Source organism: Schistocerca nitens, chromosome 10 (genome assembly GCF_023898315.1).
Source record: "Schistocerca nitens isolate TAMUIC-IGC-003100 chromosome 10, iqSchNite1.1, whole genome shotgun sequence".
In the NCBI taxonomy this organism is placed as follows: Eukaryota; Metazoa; Arthropoda; class Insecta; order Orthoptera; family Acrididae; genus Schistocerca; species Schistocerca nitens.
The window spans coordinates 91,448,442-91,467,507 of record NC_064623.1 but is presented as its reverse complement, the minus strand read 5'-3'; the positions used below and the strand labels follow the sequence as shown (position 1 = coordinate 91,467,507).

The window sequence follows — 19,066 nt, the reverse complement described above, 5'->3', positions numbered from 1 at the left end:
ATAGGCAAGGCGGAGAGCATGGCGTTCAAGGATTTGGAGGGATTTATAAAAGGAAGGGGGGGCGGAGATCCAGGCTAGATGGGCGTAGCAGAGGATAGGGCGGATGAGGGACTTATAGGTGTGGAGGATGGTGGAGGGGTCCAGACCCCACGTACGGCCGGAAAGGAGCTTGAGGAGACGGAGTCGGGAACGTGCCTTGGCTTGGATTGTCTGGAGATGGGGAGTCCAGGAGAGGCGATGGTCGAGGGTGACGCCAAGGTACTTAAGGGTGGGGGTGAGAGCGATGGGACGGCCATAAACGGTGAGATAGAAATCAAGGAGGCGGAAGGAAGGGGTGGTTTTGCCCACAATGATCGCCTGGGTTTTGGAAGGATTGACCTTGAGCAACCACTGGTTGCACCAAGCGGTGAACCGGTCAAGATGGGATTGGAGAAGGTGTTGGGAGCGTTGCAGGGTGGGGGCAAGGGCAAGGAAGGCGGTGTCATCGGCAAACTGGAGAAGGTGGACGGGGGCTGGCGGCGGCGGCATGTCCGCCGTGTACAAGAGGTACAGAAGGGGGGAGAGGACGGAGCCTTGGGGCACACCGGCAGAGGGGAAAAAGGTGTAGGAATCTGCGTTATGGATGGTGACATAGGAAGGACGGCGGGAGAGAAAGGAGCCGATCAGACGGACGTAGTTAATGGGAAGGGCGAAGGTTTGGAGCTTGAAGAGGAGACCGGAATGCCATACGCGGTCATAGGCACGTTCGAGGTCCAGGGAGAGGAAGATTGCGGAGCGACGGGAATTAAGCTGTTCGGAAAGGAGATGAGTGAGGTGAAGGAGAAGGTCGTTGGAAGAGAAGGACGGCCGAAAGCCACACTGGGTAACGGGAAGAAGGCGGTGCTGGCGGAGATGCTGGTGGATGCGGCGGGTGAGGATAGATTCCAGGACCTTGCTGAAGACCGAGGTAAGGCTGATGGGGCGGTAGGAGGAGACGGCGGACGGTGGTTTGCCGGGTTTAAGGAACATGAGGACTGGTCGGGTGTCTGAGAGCGACTTATATATTGTGAGAAAGGGGGGCGTGGTTCAGGTGACACGTGATGAGCAGTGATAATCCATAGCAAAGATAAGGTTGACTATCGATTACCACCTTGTCAAAGATAAAAATTGTTAGCAATTTTGTAGAGCCACTGATAATCCATAGCAAAGATGAGGTTGACTATCGATTACCACCTTGTCCAAGATAAAAATTGTTAGTAATTTTGTAGAGCCACTGTCCATATATCGCTAAGTTTCATAGCCTCCTCTTTCCTATTAAAATTATCATGATGTTTATAAATTTCGATAGCTTCTCTATATAGCCGTGGATAGTAATTTAACGTTGTAGATAAAACTTCGGTATCCGAAAACATCACTTGGTGGTTGCCTGGTTGAAGAGCATGTTCCGCTACAGCTGACTTTTCTATTTTTCCAAGTCGACAAAGACTTTTCTGCTCTTTCAGTCGCGTGTTTACGCTTCTTTTGGTAGTACCAATGTAAACTTTACCACAGGTACATGGAATTTTATACACACCACATGTCGACAGGGGAGGGCGTTTATCCTTCACAGATCGTAGTACTTGACTTATTTTCTTTGTTGGTTTAAAGATCGGTTTTATGTCATGTTTTCGTAAAATCTTACCGATCCGATCTGTTACTTTTTTAATAAAAGGGAGAACTACGGTATATTTCTGTCGTTGTGGTTCATTCTCATCTTTCGGATTTCTGTTCCTTGGACGCAAAATTCTATTTATCTCTTTCCTTGAGTAGCCGTTTTTTTCAAAAGCCTGCTTCAGATGTTTCACTTCAGCATCCAAATGTTCAGGTGTACATATCCGTTCCGCTCGATCGACAAGACTTTTTATGACACCTCTTTTTTGTTGAGGATGATGATTAGAATTTTTATGTAAATGTCTGTCCGTATGTGTTGCCTTCCGAAAAACTTTATATTCCAAGCTTCTATCGGACCGTCTCATAACTAAGACATCCAAGAAAGATATTCTGTTATCCTTTTCTATTTCCATGGTAAACTGTATTTTTGGGTGAATTTTATTTAGATAATCAAAGAAATCGTCCAAGGCCTTTCTGCCATGGGACCAAACCACAAATGTGTCATCTACATATCGATACCAACGAGATGGTTTGTTATTAGCTTTGTCTAGGGCTGATTGTTCAAACTTCTCCATATAAAGATTGGCAATCGCAGGGCCTAATGGATTACCCATTGCTACTCCATCAAGTTGTTCATAAAATTCATTATCCCACTGGAACTGACTTGATGTAAGACAATGTCTGAAAAGAACAGTCAAATCTTCTGGAAAAATATCCGCTATGAAAATCATAACTTCGTTAACAGGAATCATTGTGAATAAGGACACAATGTCAAAACTTACAAGAATATCTTCAGGGGCCAGAGTTAGTCCCTCTAGTTTTTCAATAAAATGACGCGAGTCTTTTATATATGAGTCAGTCAGTCGGCAAGACAGCGGAGCAGCGCCTCTGAGGAAGTCCTGCGCAATTCTGGACGAAACGTAAGGAGCAGAAAAGTTCTTGGACCACAACCTCACATCCCGGAAAGTATATCAACAGCCATGTCACCCGGTCGTGAAAGCCTTCATTCTGCCATAGGGTAAGTGTCGATGAGGCATTGAGCATTTACAGTGGCTTTGAAATCGCCACAAAGACGAATACCACCATTTGGCTTAGCAACGACAACGACAGGAGAGTACCACTCACTGGAAGTGACAGGAAGCAAGACCCCTGAAGTAGTGAGACGATCCAACTCCCGTATTACCCGATCACGAAGGGCCACAGGAATGGGCCGAGCCCGAAAAAACTTAGGCCGAGCAGTGGGTTTGAGCGTGATATGAGCTTCAAAGTCGTTTGCACGGCCTAACCCAGGAGAAAAAAGGGACGAAAATGTCGTCGACAATGAATCCAGTTGAGCATAAGGAATAGCATCAGAGACAATATTGACAGAGTCATCTATGGAGAACCCAAAAAACGCGAAAGGCATCGAAACCAAAAAGATTTTCCGTGTTGCTCTGGTCGACTACAAATATGGGAACGGTGCGAACGACGGATTTGTAAGATACCTCAGCATTAAACTGTCCCAAGAGAGAAATCTTCTGTTTATTGTACGTCCGTAATTGCCGAATGACAGGTGACAGGAGTGGAGAACCCAACTGAAGATACGTCTGAGAATTAATTATAGTGGCAGCAGAACCGGTATCCACTTGCATGCGAACATCTCGACCAAGGATTTGGACAGTGAGGAATAACTTCCCTGAAAGGGAAGAAGTGCAATTTACAGACAACACAGAATCAGAATCAGCGTCATGTTCATGAACATCATGTATGCGGTCGGATTTGCAAACGGAAGACACATGACCTTTCTTTTTGCAATTGTGACACACAGCCCAACGTTGGGGACAATCCTCGCGTGAATGTTTCGTAAAACACCGCGGACATGAAGGAAGTTGCCGGGGGTTTTGCTGCAGTTTCTTAGCGGGTTGTTTACGGCTAGGCCGAGGCTGCGCGTGGGAGCGCACTGCGGCCACGTCGGCCGGCGGGGACACGCCGCACGCGTCGTCAACAGCGCACAAAGGTTGTATTTCCCCGACATCACCCCACGCCTCTATTTGCGCCCTAGCGGCGCGAGAAATTTCAAAAGACTGCCCAATGGAGAGAACTTCATCTAGAGTCGGATTCGCCAACTGAAGGGCACGTTGCCGAACTTCTTTGTCGGACGCCGACCGGATAATAGCATCCCGTACCATGGAATCGGCATAGGATTCTTTGTGAACGTCAGTAACAAATTGACACTTTCGACTGAGGCCGTGAAGTTCAGCAGCCCAAGCGCGATAGGATTGATGTGGCTGTTTTTGACAACGATAAAAGGCAACACGAGAGGCTACCACATGCGTTTGCTTTTGAAAATAGACAGACAGAAGTGAGCACATTTCAGCAAAGGACAAAGATGCAGGATCCTTCAAAGGAGCCAATTGCGACAACAATCGATACATTTGAGGTGAAATCCAGGAAAGGAACAGAGACTTGCATGGTTGTTCGTCCGTGACATGAAATGCCAAGAAGTGCCGTCGAAGACGTTTTTCATAATCAGACCAGTCTTCCGCCGTCTCGTCGTAAGGAGGAAAAGGAGGTACAGCCAACGACGAGAAACGCCCCGCATTTGACGCCGCGACGAAATCGCGAATCGCCGCTGTTAGAAGCGTTTGCTGTTCAAGGAGATTTTGCAATAGTTGCTCGACAGTAGCCATGGAACCCTGTGGGTCAACGGTGAAAAGGAAAAATCCACTACCTCGTCGCCAATTGTTAGAACGTCAAGTTTAACAGATATATTTCAGAACGACACAACACATATAAGTCACAGAGTAAGTTGACAAGCAAGACATGTGAACACGTTAGCATTCGAATGAGCCCCGAATCCCAGTCTAGCGGCCGCTGCTCGGCTGGCCGCTTAGGTGGCGCAGCTGCTGCATGGCTGGCAGACAGCGCCGCACGTGGAGGACGCGCGTAATTGCGCGGCGGCGCTTTGAATGATCGGCGAGTCACAACAGGAACACCTTAGAAAGTTGCTAGTGGGAGCGGACTGCAGAAAAAACACCAGGAAACACAAAAGATGAAAAATGGAATGCCAGTCCATGGACAGGCACTCTGGACTAAGGATGCTGCACAAAGGAGTGAAACACAGCTGGAATGCCTGGAACTGATGTTGGAGGGGGAAGAGCCTAGGTACAAATAGTGAATCCATTCCATTCACTGCTCATGACCAGTCTCAGGTAGCACCTAATGAAGATAACGAGTTACAAAGTTGAAATATCATGCAAGAATTATGCTGACATCTGGCAAAATATTCGACAGCTCAAAATGTTAAATGGTGATAATATTTTGGCCTATTAGTCTATACCTAAATAGTAACTTTTTCAAATTTACTGCATTAACAGGTTAATCAAGACCCTCAGTATCAGATACCTGCCATGTGTATTTCCACAATATTTTTTATTAATGGAATCTCAAAAAGATGTGATGTGGCCAATATTATTATTGCTTCATATGGCATTGGTTGTAAAAGGTAGGTACAGCACTAATGGTCAGTGCAACATTCTTCCATGGTGAACATAGTCTGGCCTATGTAAGTCATAGCATACTGGAAAAATAAAACAGTCACCCACAATTACAGATCGTAATTTACTGATCGAAATAAGGTCAGCCATCTTACATGTTGGGCAGAAAGTCACTGTGATCTATATTTCTGGAGACTTATGGCTATCTTGAGATAAATATCGCCAACAAATGGAAGAAAAGTAGGATTTTTCCAGCATGCTCTACTCTTCACTCTGGTTTTCAGCCTTAGCTAATAGTAGTTGTGCTTCATGAACAATAAAGCCAATTGCAATGCTGAAGGGTTTTATTTTGAGCTGACAAACACAAATGTTCAGGCTGGAATATCTGGTTGGATAATAATATAAATAGTATTGATATTTGATTAGATGTGCCATGTCATGGAGGTTAACAATCATGCTCACAGGGGCAATTTTTGAGAGATGTGAACATGTATGGGTTTTTATCTTTTTGTGTGAATATCAACGCAAGAAAAAGTACACTCCTGGAAATGGAAAAAAGAACACATTGACACCGGTGTGTCAGACCCACCATACTTGCTCCGGACACTGCGAGAGGGCTGTACAAGCAATGATCACACGCACGGCACAGCGGACACACCAGGAACCGCAGTGTTGGCCGTCGAATGGCGCTAGCTGCGCAGCATTTGTGCACCGCCACCGTCAGTGTCAGCCAGTTTGCCGTGGCATACGGAGCTCCATCGCAGTCTTTAACACTGGTAGCATGCCGCGACAGCGTGGACGTGAACCGTATGTGCAGTTGACGGACTTTGAGCGAGGCCGTATAGTGGGCATGCGGGAGGCCAGGTGGACGTACCGCCGAATTGCTCAACACGTGGGGCGTGAGGTCTCCACAGTACATCGATGTTGTCGCCAGTGGTCGGCGGAAGGTGCACGTGCCCGTCGACCTGGGACCGGACCGCAGCGACGCACGGATGCACGCCAAGACCGTAGGATCCTACGCAGTGCCGTAGGGGACCGCACCGCCACTTCCCAGCAAATTAGGGACACTGTTGCTCCTGGGGTATCGGCGAGGACCATTCGCAACCGTCTCCATGAAGCTGGGCTACGGTCCCGCACACCGTTAGGCCGTCTTCCGCTCACACCCCAACATCGTGCAGCCCGCCTCCAGTGGTGTCACGACAGGCGCGAATGGAGGGACGAATGGAGACGTGTCGTCTTCAGCGATGAGAGTCGCTTCTGCCTTGGTGCCAATGATGGTCGTATGCGTGTTTGGCGCCGTGCAGGTGAGCGCCACAATCAGGACTGCATACGACCGAGGCACACAGGGCCAACACCCGGCATCATGGTGTGGGGAGCGATCTCCTACACTGGCCGTACACCACTGGTGATCGTCGAGGGGACACTGAATAGTACACGGTACATCCAAACCGTCATCGAACCCATCGTTCTACCATTCCTAGACCGGCAAGGGAACTTGCTGTTCCAACAGGACAATGCATGTCCGCATGTATCCCGTGCCACCCAACGTGCTATAGAAGGTGTAAGTCAACTACCCTGGCCAGCAAGATCTCCGGATCTGTCCCCCATTGAGCATGTTTGGGACTGGATGAAGCGTCGTCTCACGCGGTCTGCACGTCCAGCACGAACGCTGGTCCAACTGAGGCGCCAGGTGGAAATGGCATGGCAAGCCATTCCACAGGACTACATCCAGCATCTCTACGATCGTCTCCATGGGAGAATAGCAGCCTGCATTGTTGCGAAAGGTGGATATACACTGTACTAGTGCCGACATTGTGCATGCTCTGTTGCCTGTGTCTATGTGCCTGTGGTTCTGTCAGTGTGATCATGTGATGTATCTGACCCCAGGAATGTGTCAATAAAGTTTCCCCTTCCTGGGACAATGAATTCACGGTGTTCTTATTTCAATTTCCAGGAGTGTATATTCTAAATGATAATGATTGACAAGTGGCTGAACATTTGTCTCTTATTGTGTTGCACAGACTACATTTACCTACGATGTGAGAATCACACTCACTCTCATGAAAAGGAACCAAGTGTCGCATAAATCGAACTGTGAACATCAGGACAATACAGTACAGCATTGATAATCTGGATGTTGGTCAACCAAAGGAATGCTTACAACTGCTAAACTAAACTGTTACTGGCTCATGTGTAACCCCCACTTACCCGCTACTGTCTTGCACCCCCCTCCCCCCTGCATGAATGCCGAGTTGCCATCAATAGATATTGGTGCTCTGCTTCGATGACTATCAGATTTGTCATGTAAAGTAACCTTGTGACATAAAATGCCTAAACACAAACGTTTTGTCCTTTCTATGAGAGACAAATATGAGATTGGAGGAAGGCGAGTCTACAACCACCTTACCTAATTAGTATAAGTTTGGTAAACTTACAACTACAGATATAAAAAAGGAAAAGACTAGCATCACAAATTTTATATTTAAGCCTGATTCTGCTGATGGATTGACAATTTGGAAAACTATGCAGCTCACCATGATTATAGATCTAGATAAAAATTATTCCATTTCATTGTGGCAGGGTGGTACAGCAACCAGTTAAAAAGTATTTCAGAATAAAAACATTCTCAGTTGTGAAATTATTTACTGTCAATGACACGTTTCACTCTTTTGGGGCATCTTCAGATTGTGTAAAAGCAGCTGGATATGAAACCCATCTGTGTGCATGCCAGAAGGACATTGTGCTGCATGCGGCTCATAGCACCTTTATTTTTGTAAGTGTGTCCTATTTTGTATTACTATAGTGGTGTCTGGTGTGTTCAAGGACCATGTTGCATTTTGTGTGTTTTTATGATGGATGGATTATATATCCAGTTACTGTTGCATACATTATCCATTTTAAATGGCTATATGTCAGATGGGTTTCATTTCCAGCTACTTTTACATAATCTGATAATGCTCCAAAGGTGTGAAACACATCATTGACTGTAAATAATTTCACAACTAAGTCTGTTTCTATTCTGAAAGAAAAAGAAAAAAATATCTAGATGTTAGCTGCTGCTGCTTGTAAATGGTTTACACAAAAGCCATCATAAGGAGAACTTATACCTTGTCCCAATTTAATAAAAATCTTGGAGGGCCATCAAATTTTAAAGCAAACACAGGCAGTTTAAAACACCTTAAGCCATGATATGGCACTCATGAACTTCAAATACCAAGAGAAAAATGTCTGCTGATTCTTCAGCACTGGCTTCTTTCAAAACAAAACTAAGGGACTTATTGAGAGAAGAAGATTATGATCTCAAAAATGTTCACAATGCTGAAGAAATTGGGCTCAATTGGAAACCTTTGCCAAGAAAAACTCTTGATTCACATCATAAATTAGCAGCATCCAATCCTGAAGTCAGCAATTACAGCTTTAGCTTGTGCTAATGCTACTAGTAGCCATTGATTGCCTATCCTCAAAATTGGTAAAAGTAAGAAACCACATTGTGTCAAACACGTGAATATGTCAGCTACACTTATTGTTTACATCTCACAAAAGCCAACCTGGATGGATAGTATGATTTTCACAGAGTTATATATGGAAATTTCTGCACCCTCTGTAAAAGTACACCAGTTAAAGAATGGTAAGAGTGAGAAAATGATATTGCTCCTTAATAATGCACTAACTCTTTCATTGTGTGATATCTCAAACCAAAGGGATGAGTTCTAAAAGAGATGTTTCTTCCACCTAACGTAAAATCCTTATTACAGCCCAATATTTTATTATTTAGGCTTTCAAATGGATTTACAGGAAAGAATTGTTATAAAAGTTATTGTTAGAAAGGAAAGATGAGGGAGAAGGAAGTCTGTTAAGGAATAATAAAAATATTGACTTGATAGACGTGTCCTACATGATCAGAGCAGTTCGGCATGGTGTCAAGAAACACAATTTGAAGAAAAAGAAAGAAGTCCTGGAATAAAATTTTGGGCATGGTGGATATTTCTGAAAGTCTAACTGAAAATTACAAACAATGATATGTCCAAAATGCTCACTATGTTAAAACAATTCAGTTGCCATGAATGTGAAGAAGAACATGTTCAAGAATGGACGAGTTTCGATGATGCACATCCAGGGCATTATGCAGGGTAGCGAAATTTTAAACCTTGTCAATGATAAAGTCTCACTTTGTGAGCAGCTCATCAGCTAAGGGTCCAGAAAATGAAGATGAAAATATACTGGCTGCTTCTAAGGCATTTACATATTTAGATATTGCCTTGGAATGGTTGCAAGCTCACTGTATGAGAGATCTGTCCTGAAAAAAAGGTTGTGACTTAGCTGTTTGTAAGTGAGAAGCCTTGCTTAAACAGACAAAAACTAAGTATTTTTTTAAGCGTACTGTATATGCAATATGCATTATTTTTGGTTTCCTATACTGCACTACATTCATTCCCACTGTACTTGCTTTTGTAATAATGAAAGGGACTCATGTTATTAAAAATATATATAGTTTTTACTGGTACATTGGTAAATAAAAGTATACAGTGTGATTATCCAAATAAACCAGTTTTCCAAACACCCATGTCCCCCATCAGTCATACCCAAATTTTGTGTGCTGCTAATAGTTTGCTACAAGAGTTCAGTTACCTTTGGCACAAGCCAGAAAGTCTTATGGTAAAGTGCCCCCATCCACCTTACATCCCAGTAGGGGGAGTACACTGCAAATAAATCTGGAAGGAATACACAAGGGCAGCAGAGATACATGCTACCATGAAGGATGTTGTGTCATTAAGTCTGGTTGCCAGGGGACAATACCACTGTCCATGAGAGTTAACTGTTGCCAGTGGCAAATTCCACGTTTAGTCAAGGTTAAAACCATCATCATGATTAATTAAATCATTAGTCAAATGTATTTTAACACTTTCCCTCAAAAATGGATACCAGAAACATCAAAGACAGGTTGAAATCTGGACATTCATTGAATGGCTTGCCTGTATACACTGCTCAGACACAGCAAATTTATCAGGCTGTCGCAGACCAGTACAGCACCAATGTTCCACACAATGTTCTTGAATTATATACGACAAACAACACAGATCGATACATACCTGCCTTCTATAGAATCTAGCTACCTTCCACAGAGACAAAGAGCACCTTTGGTGCTGGCAGAAAATATCCTTGACTACATTTAGAGAGGCTACAACTTATTTTATTGGTCAAATGTTTGAAAGGCACAAAAACAAGACTTCATATAAATTACAGAGTGGGTTTTTATCCAAATTTTCATAGACACATGAAGAGTAGGAAATGACCAAATGGGTTATCAAACTGACCAGTCAAGGTATAGTTTTCAAACAAAAAATGTTCCAACAAAAAATGATGTTAATTGCTAGGTAATCAGGGTAATTAAGAAAAATAGTGATTTGTGGGAAAATTGTGTAATGGCTTTTTATCTGAATCTTTACAGCTATATAAAGAATGGGAACTGAACAAATAATGGCATACAACACTACCGTGAGGTCTACTCTTGCAAAAGTAAATTTAATTGCCTGACAGTAATCAGGATAATTAAGGAAACTTCATTTGTGATTTGAGGGAAAGCTGAAATACTTCACAACCAGCTGCTGTAGATTCGCAAATGAAGTGTCAAAAAGTTCATCTCTTCAAAGCATAGCAATTTTGTGCATAAAAAATGGTAGTTATGTGATATGTAACTGACAAACAGGCTTCCTTTGAATCACATATTAAATTTAGGACATTTCAAGAACGGAAGACATTAGGAGGAAATTGGGGTGGTAAAAAGTTTGTCTTTTCAAGGCCTCCCTACTAACACCAAATTCAGGACATTTTCAAAACATAAGATGCTAGGAATGTCAAACAGGTGTCAAAAAGCTTTCTGAATAAAACTTGAAAACAAAAAAATTTGAAAAAGTCAAATGTTTTGTGAAATGATTTTTCTAAAAGAATGAAATAAAATAGATTAAAGAGAGATTTGATGCACCTTTGAATGGTGCTCAAAATTGCAAATCAGGTACCAAGTGAAATTTAAACTTCAATGTTTAACTTAAAATCTCGGAATTTTAAAGAGTAGTGCAATATATTTGTCTAGTGAATTACAAAGACCGTGTTGTCCAATGTTGTGTGGCCTTGACATATTTCTATCATCTATACCCAAAGGCGTAAAAAAGCTCCAACAGTTTTTCAGCTTCAATAATTTTTAATAGACAATACTTCAAATTCTTGATTTGTACCTCATTTCCTGTACTTGATCCTGAGTATCATTCAAAGGCACATCACATGTTTCTCTAATGTATTTTATTTCTTACTTTTACACAAATTATTTTATAAAATATTTCACCTTTTTTTCCTTTTCTTTTAGAAGACAGGTTCCCTGCGAATACTGGGAAGGCCTGAGACTAGAACATTTCCTCTTCAGCCTCATGAGGTAAGCCACACACCTTCAGATTTCATTGCAAAGCTTTGTGGATCTGCCATGGTGGATAACCATTCTTTTCAAAAACTTTTTTGTGGTGTTCATCCTGTAGATTGTTCTTATCAACAATCATACATTAACCGTTGAAAAAATGCATTGGGCACATAATATTCATCCGCAGAAGATGATAACAATTGCCCAGTCACAGGTAAACATATGTGTTAGTCTGCTTGTGGAAGACACCACGTCTCAGGCTGCTGCATGTTTTATTAAAAATCAAAAATTAAAAATCAAGACATACCTGAAAGAGAGGTATCTATCCTTTCCCAGCCCATTGGTGAATCTAATATTCTAACAAATGATGGTGCAGAAACTGATGAAGTTTCTTTTCATCATGGGGTCACTCTACAAAAGTGTCAGCCACATACTTCCAAAAAATAACAGTCTTAAACTTTGCCGAGATCGATGCCTTGTCAAAATCTTCATGGAAATTCACAATTGTAGTGTGCATGTTCACAAGTTCTGTGAATACTAGTTATACTTATGTTTGCTGTCAGTCCAATGTCTCCACCCTACAGGGCTGCCTATCTGTCACCCACAAGTGTCTCTCTTACCGAGTTTTTTGTGTATTTGTACAAAACAAGCAATACGTCACAACGCAGTGCTGTATACAAACAGTATGTTTATATGCATTTTGTTACAGGCTCCACCAGTGGAACTAGCTACACCTTCGAGAAGCACCTGCATCTGGAAACTGGTGGCACTGCTATGATCAACAAACACTATCCACATGTCACATGTCACATGGTCGCAAACGTACTTTGCCTGTTGGGTACATAAGGCCAAGCAAACCCTGTGGCAGGCTAGTTCAGTTGTTCCCACAATTCTGGGTTAGAAGCCAACTGCATTTATAGCTCATCAAACAGAACTCACCGAGATGAGCCGGGATGTTCCACACTGCTTAGCACTGCCATCTTGCTGCTACGCCACACTACATCCCAACTATAGGATTGGTTAAGAAATTTGTTTACCCATACACAGTATGCTAAAACCTTGGGATGTATCCCATCGTTACCAGTTAACTTCCCTGTCTTTACATCCTGGGGTGCCGTATCTAGTCCCTCTAGTGTGAAGCCCTAAGACAATTGTGTATTGGCAGGTGTTATTTGCTGACTGTTACTAAACTACTTCTTTGTAACAATGTTATGAGATGGAAAGTTGCTACTCACCATATAGCTGAGATGCTGAGTCGCAGACAGGCACAACACTCAAGTGGTTTCAGTTGCCTGAGACTGCAGTCGTGTGTATGAGTTGTGTGTGTGTGTGTGTGTGTGTGTGTGTGTGTGTGTGTGTTGTTGACAAAGGCCATTGTCCAAAAGCTCTAAGTGTGAAAATCTTTTTGTTGTGCCTAGCTGCAACTCAGCATCTTTACTATATGGTGAGTAGCAGCTTTCCTTCTCATAATATTGTTACATTCCATTCTGGATTTCCCATTGTTTGATTTAAACTACTACTTTTATTTTTCAAGTATGTTGTTTATCTTGTCAGCTTTTTGAGGTGAAGCAATTCTGTTTGCTATTTCGTATGGTGTCACTGAGTACCATACAACAATTGGTGGGCTGCTTATACACAACTTCTTCAGCAAACTCCAGGACTGGTGACTTGATTTCTTACATCCCAACATGGTTGTTGTTTCGATCCATTCTTTTCGATTCATTCACTCTTCACACAGTTCATGAGCTAGGTCGAAATCTGCATCTACTATTTGTGATTCATAATGTTCTTCATATTCCTGCCTCTACTCTGGAATATATTCCTTATGGTAAATCTTTGGTACACATTTATTTGGAGTCGCAATTACAGCATCAACAAATCTGTCATAATTTTTAGATGAAGCTGCATCTATCTGATTGCTTTATCAGATTCTCTAGAAAATGTTTCTCAGTTTGCTCACTGAAAGTGACATCTCAGTTCTAGGAATGGATTAAATAACTGGAAACTGACACCATGCTTCTTACAAGACAGGTTGGTGTTGGCCATTTGGAAAGTCACCTAGAACTTGTCTGGATATATGTAAAAGTTAGTTTTGAGAATTTTATGATGAGTAGCAGAGATCTGGATAGTAATCCCTGTTCAATGTTGCAGACCTGAATGTACACCTACCCTTTGCATAAAAAATGAACAAAGGCATTATATTTCCAAATCATCAAATCAAGTATGTAAGCATTACAGACACCAGTAACCAGCATTTAATACTCTGTGTACATAAAAGTATAGCGTTCTATTCCACTGCTGTGCTTACAATATGAAGCTGCAAAGCCATCCATGCACAAAATGAAAAAGAGGAGATACAAAAATCTGTACAATACCTTTCTGGTTCACTGTCACTGCTTGTTGACTCCACTCCATGTTTGAGCTCCTGAAAGAAGGATTAAGACCATTAATAGTTGTAGTAGTGGTGGTAGTAGTAGTAGTGGTAGTAATAATAACAGATCAGATGGTGCTGAAATATGGACCATTTGCAAAGCTAATGAGAACAGTATTCCAACAGTTGAAATGAGATTTTTTGTCGAATGTCAAAGGATATTATTTCTGACACTTTTCTCAAATACCAACATATACACTATTTTTAAAAAATCATGGGAATAGGACTCTGAGCATCTGCGACACTCCACTGAGCAATAACTGAGAACTGGGTATGTTACCAAATTATACCTTTTCATCTTTCACAAATTAACTTAACAATGAAACATCATTCCATCCTCTATTATTTACACAAAAAGAATTGATATGTTTCACAGATGTCAAAAACAGAGTGGAAACAGCTGTCACCTTGGGTGCTTTTCATTGGATTTTCAGAGCTTCAGCAGTGTGTGTCCTGGAGCATTTAATGCTGCCTGAAACCTATACAGCACACTCCATATAAGTGTACGGAGGTCACCCCTGTGATATCTATTCCCATTCTTCAAATAAGGGCACTTGACATTTGTTGGAGAGACTGTGATGGAACAGGATGACCACAAATGCATCTGCCAAGCACATCCCACATATGCACGATGGTGTTTAGGTTGGGACTCAGCACCAGCCATTCCATTACTTCAATGTCCAGACTTCACAAGACAACCCTGCTGATGCCCACCATATAGGCTGTGGCATTAAAGCAATTCAGGGCCACCACCGTATGCAAAAGTGATCACATGGTCCAACAATATACATACAATGTACTGCCAGGTGGTAAGGCAACCATGGGCAACAACAAGATCTATATGGCAGTCAACACAGAACCTTGAAAATATTTGTAATTCCTGGACAACATTTGGCAGATACTGCACAAACACATCCACCACTTTATGTCAGATGATATCTGGACTCATCTGTGAATAGCACATCTTGCCAGTGACAAAGCTGACAGCTGACATGGGAACGGCAGAACTGAAGTCAAGCTGCAAGATGTTCTCATGTCAAGTGGGGTACACGAACAGGACATCCGGGTCATAAGGTCCTTTCTTGTAACCTGTTCGTTGGGTACCATTGGAAATAGTGGCTCCAGTGGCCCTTCTGAGATTGTCTTGCAGTGCTCTGGCAGTTTCTGTATGATGCCACAATAAAGAGATGGTTAGATATTGGTCTTCATGTGGGGTTGAAATGTGTTGGTGACCTTGTCCAACTTGCCTTGTGTACTGACCTGTCTCCCTGTAGTTTATGACGCATGGAGAGGCTGTGGAATCTTCAGCAACATGAACAGAAGTCCATCCAGACTGAGCAACCCTGCAACTTACACTGCATTAAGATATCACATTTAATGCGATCAGTTGAATATAATGTCCACAAATGACAACTTCCATCTGTGTACCTCACTAGAAAACACTGGGACACTTCCTTCTGAGGGCTCACATGACACTGTAATGCATAAAACAGCCAACAGATCCAATAGATGCTGAATTACTTTAAATGTACCCTGCACTGAAATCGAAGATTTCAAGTCACACAATAAGACCACAGGTACCACTTGTATCAACATAGTTTTAAAATATCTGACACTGATACATGTGTTCCCCTAATTCTTTTGAACTGTGTAGAAACAACTAAACACAAATTCAATGCCACAACACGCAACAAGTAGGCCTCAACATGTACAATGACACTGATCAGAAGATTGCCCAACATGATAAATATATGATTTCTCTGGGGAAAGCTGTGCAGACTAACTTTGCAAGCAACAGAGTGAGTCACAAAACTGAAACATGCTTCAGGTCTAATCCAGGATGACTGATGCTGATTAATTACAATGAAATTTAAGTTCAAAGAAAAAAAGCACACTTTTTATCAGGAATCTTCCAATGCGTTTGATGAAGCCTGCCATGAGTTCCTATCCAGTGCCAACCTCTTCATCTCAAAGTAGCATCTACATCCAACCTCTCTTCTTTTTTGTTGTGTGTATTCTGACATCTACCTTCCTCTACAACTGTTGCCCTCTATGGCTCCCTCTAGAATCGTGGAAGTTATTTCTTCCCGTCTCAACATACGTGCAATAATTCTGTCACTACTCCTAGTATGTGTTTTGTATTAATTCCTTTTCTCAACAATCTTGTGAAGAATTTTGTCAATTTGATTGGTCCACACAATTTTCAGCAGCCTTCTTTCTATATCACCCCAACTCAAACACTTTGATTCTCTTCTTTTCCAGTTTACCACAGTCCATGACTCATACTACAATCCAGTACTCCAGACGTACATTCTCAGACATTTCTTCCTCAAATTAAGGCTGGTGTTTGACACTAGTTAACATATCTTAGTGCTGAATGCTTTTTTTGTATTAGACTTCTGTTTACATCTTTCTTGTCCCATTCATCAGGTATTATTTTGCTTCAAAACAGCAGCGCAATTAATTTACTTCATCCACCACACGGTCACGAATTTTGGTGCCAAGATCACCACTAATCTCATTTCTGTTGTTTCTCAATACTTTTGCCTTCCTTTGGTTTACTTTCAATCTACTCTCTGTGCCCAGTATATTGTACTTCCATTCAACAGATCCTGTTACTCTTCCCCACTTCTAAAGAGGACAGAATTGTCCTCAGTGAAGCATATCAGTAGCAGCCTTTACCTTGATTTTTATTCCACTCCTAAATCTTCTGTTTTCTTCACTGCCGCTTTGACAGTAGAGGTGAAACAAGAGAGGAGAAAGCATTTTAATCTAAGCACTTCTCTCTTGGTTTACCATTCTTATTGTTTCTTTTTGTTTACTACACACACACACACACACACACACACACACACACACACACACACTCTTGGTTTACCATTCTTATTGTTTCTTTTTGTTTACTACACACACACACACACACACACACACACACACACACACACACACACACACACAGAGAGAGAGAGAGAGAGAGAGAGAGAGAGAGAGGGGGGGGGAGGCGGTCCACCACACACCATATGGCAGCCTGTGTAGTATGTACACAGGTGTAGATGTACTGTACAGAGTGTTTCAAAAAGAATAATTCAATCACAAAACTCCATATTTATTGATAAAAACATGTTACAAACACGGGATGGAATGCAAAATACTCAAAAAATTTAGAAGTTTTAGCTATGCTACTATAAATGCTCTGTGTGTCCACCACCAGCAGTAGCATGAATAACATCTAGAAAATAGCTAAATTCATCATCAACTTTACATAATGTATCTGTTATTGGTTGGTTGGTTGGTTGGTTTTGGGGAAGGAGACCAGACAGCGTGGTCATCAGTCTCATCGGATTAGGGAAGGATGGGGAAGGAAGTCGGCCGTGCCCTTTCAGAGGAACCATCCCGGCATTTGCCTGGAGTGATTTAGGGAAATCACGGAAAACCTAAACCAGGATGGCCGGACGCGGGATTGAACCGTCGTCCTCCCGAATGCGAGTCCAGTGTCTTACCACTGCGCCACCTCGCTCGGTATATCTGTTATTACAGAAGATATAGTGGCTATTATTCTGTCCTTCACTAGTTCTGTCATGAGATAATGGGGAGATAAACAGACTTTTCTTCAAATACCCCACAAAAAAAAGTTGCTTGGGGTCATATCTGCCAGTCTTGCAAGTCAAGAATGTAGGGCAGTGTCTCTAGGTACTGTGTGTTCCATCCAGCACTGAGGCAGTGTGTCATTGAGAAATTGACACACAGTGTTGTGCCAGGGTGGTAGAGATCCATCCTGTTAGAAAATGAAGTCATCAAAGTCGTCCTGAAGTGGAAAAATCCAGTTCTACAGCATCTGAAGATAGCCATTCCAGTCAGTGTACTTTACTCCAAAAAGAAGGGACTGTACACTTTTTCATGACAAGTGGCACAAAAAATGTTCCCTTAGCAGAGCCTCTTTCATGCTCAATAATGTCATGAGGTTTTTAGAGTCCCCAAATGTGCGTGTTATGTTAAGGTTACTTTACAGGTAATATGACATGTTGCTTCATCACCAAAAATTAAGTGTTGTAAAAATGTATCATCTTCCAAGTCCTCTAGCAGAACACTGCTGAAATCAAGCTGTTTCCATTTATCACTAACCCAAAGAGCTTGCACTAATTGTAGTCTGCACAGTTAATAGACCAAATAATGACACACACAGTTATATGAGACATTGCAGTTCTCTGCTTGCATGACGAATAGACTTCCGTGATTTCATTAAAAAATTTGCCAAATTCTTTCTACTGTGTCATCAGAAGTGCAAGGTCAGCCTGGGCTCTTACCTCTGCACAAGCATCCTGCCTCTTCAAATTGGCGATAGCAACGATGAACGTTTTTGGGTGCAGGTGGATTAATGCAAAATGCCATCAAAAAGCATGCTGGACCAAAATCACTGACTCACTCCTTGCAAATTGCAGCAAACAAAATGCCTTCTGTTGAGTGTATGCCATCTTACTTCTTACTGACTGCAACTGAAAAGATGCATAGACTGACGTGTAATGGCAATTTTCTGAAACTCTAGGCCACGCCCATTCAAGCAACACACATTTCCTTGCTGACGTACCCCACGTTTCATAATTATTACTGCCAAAAATCGAGTCATTCTTTTTGAAACACCCTGTATATTACTGGTCTTTCCCTATAGCATATGCAGGCTTTTCTGAGGATCTCAAACATCTACCACAACTTTACACTACAGTTTTCTTAAGCCTTGCATCCATTATCAACCAAATACTTAAATTCAGTTCCATAAAGTGTTGGTCATTGTACACATATATCAATGTCTGTTGGTACTAGATCCACATCTACTATCACCAATCACAATTACAATTCAGTCAAATTCATTATTTCATTTTAGTTATTACACATTTAATTTATAATCATAATGATTGTTAATTTCATCATAATGTTTGTGCCTGGTTTTCAAACTGACAAAAGTCTGGGAACTTTCATTTCCATTATTCTAGTGTATCAACAAAGATAGAAGTGTTCATTTCGGAATGCATTTGACCAATCATTACAGTCTCAAGAAACCAAATGATAAATTATTTCTTCTTCGGCTGTGCTCAGCATTATATAACACACTTCACACGGCAGCAT

The 19,066-nt window shown here is 41.9% G+C and overlaps 1 protein-coding gene across 11 annotated transcripts in view; it reads right to left on the bottom strand.

The window, feature by feature from the left end:
- LOC126210633 (zinc finger protein 239-like) overlaps positions 1–19,066 on the bottom strand; it is a 468,318-nt gene that overhangs the window by 285,061 nt on the left and 164,191 nt on the right. For all 11 annotated transcript variants that reach the window (XR_007540715.1, XM_049939948.1, XM_049939947.1 and 8 more), the window contains one exon: positions 13,890–13,939. Coding sequence is in view for 10 of the 11 variants with exons in the window: in XM_049939948.1 (XP_049795905.1) it covers positions 13,890–13,939 (50 nt within the window). In the remaining variant the exon portion in view is untranslated. The remainder of the gene's footprint in view (positions 1–13,889; positions 13,940–19,066) is intronic.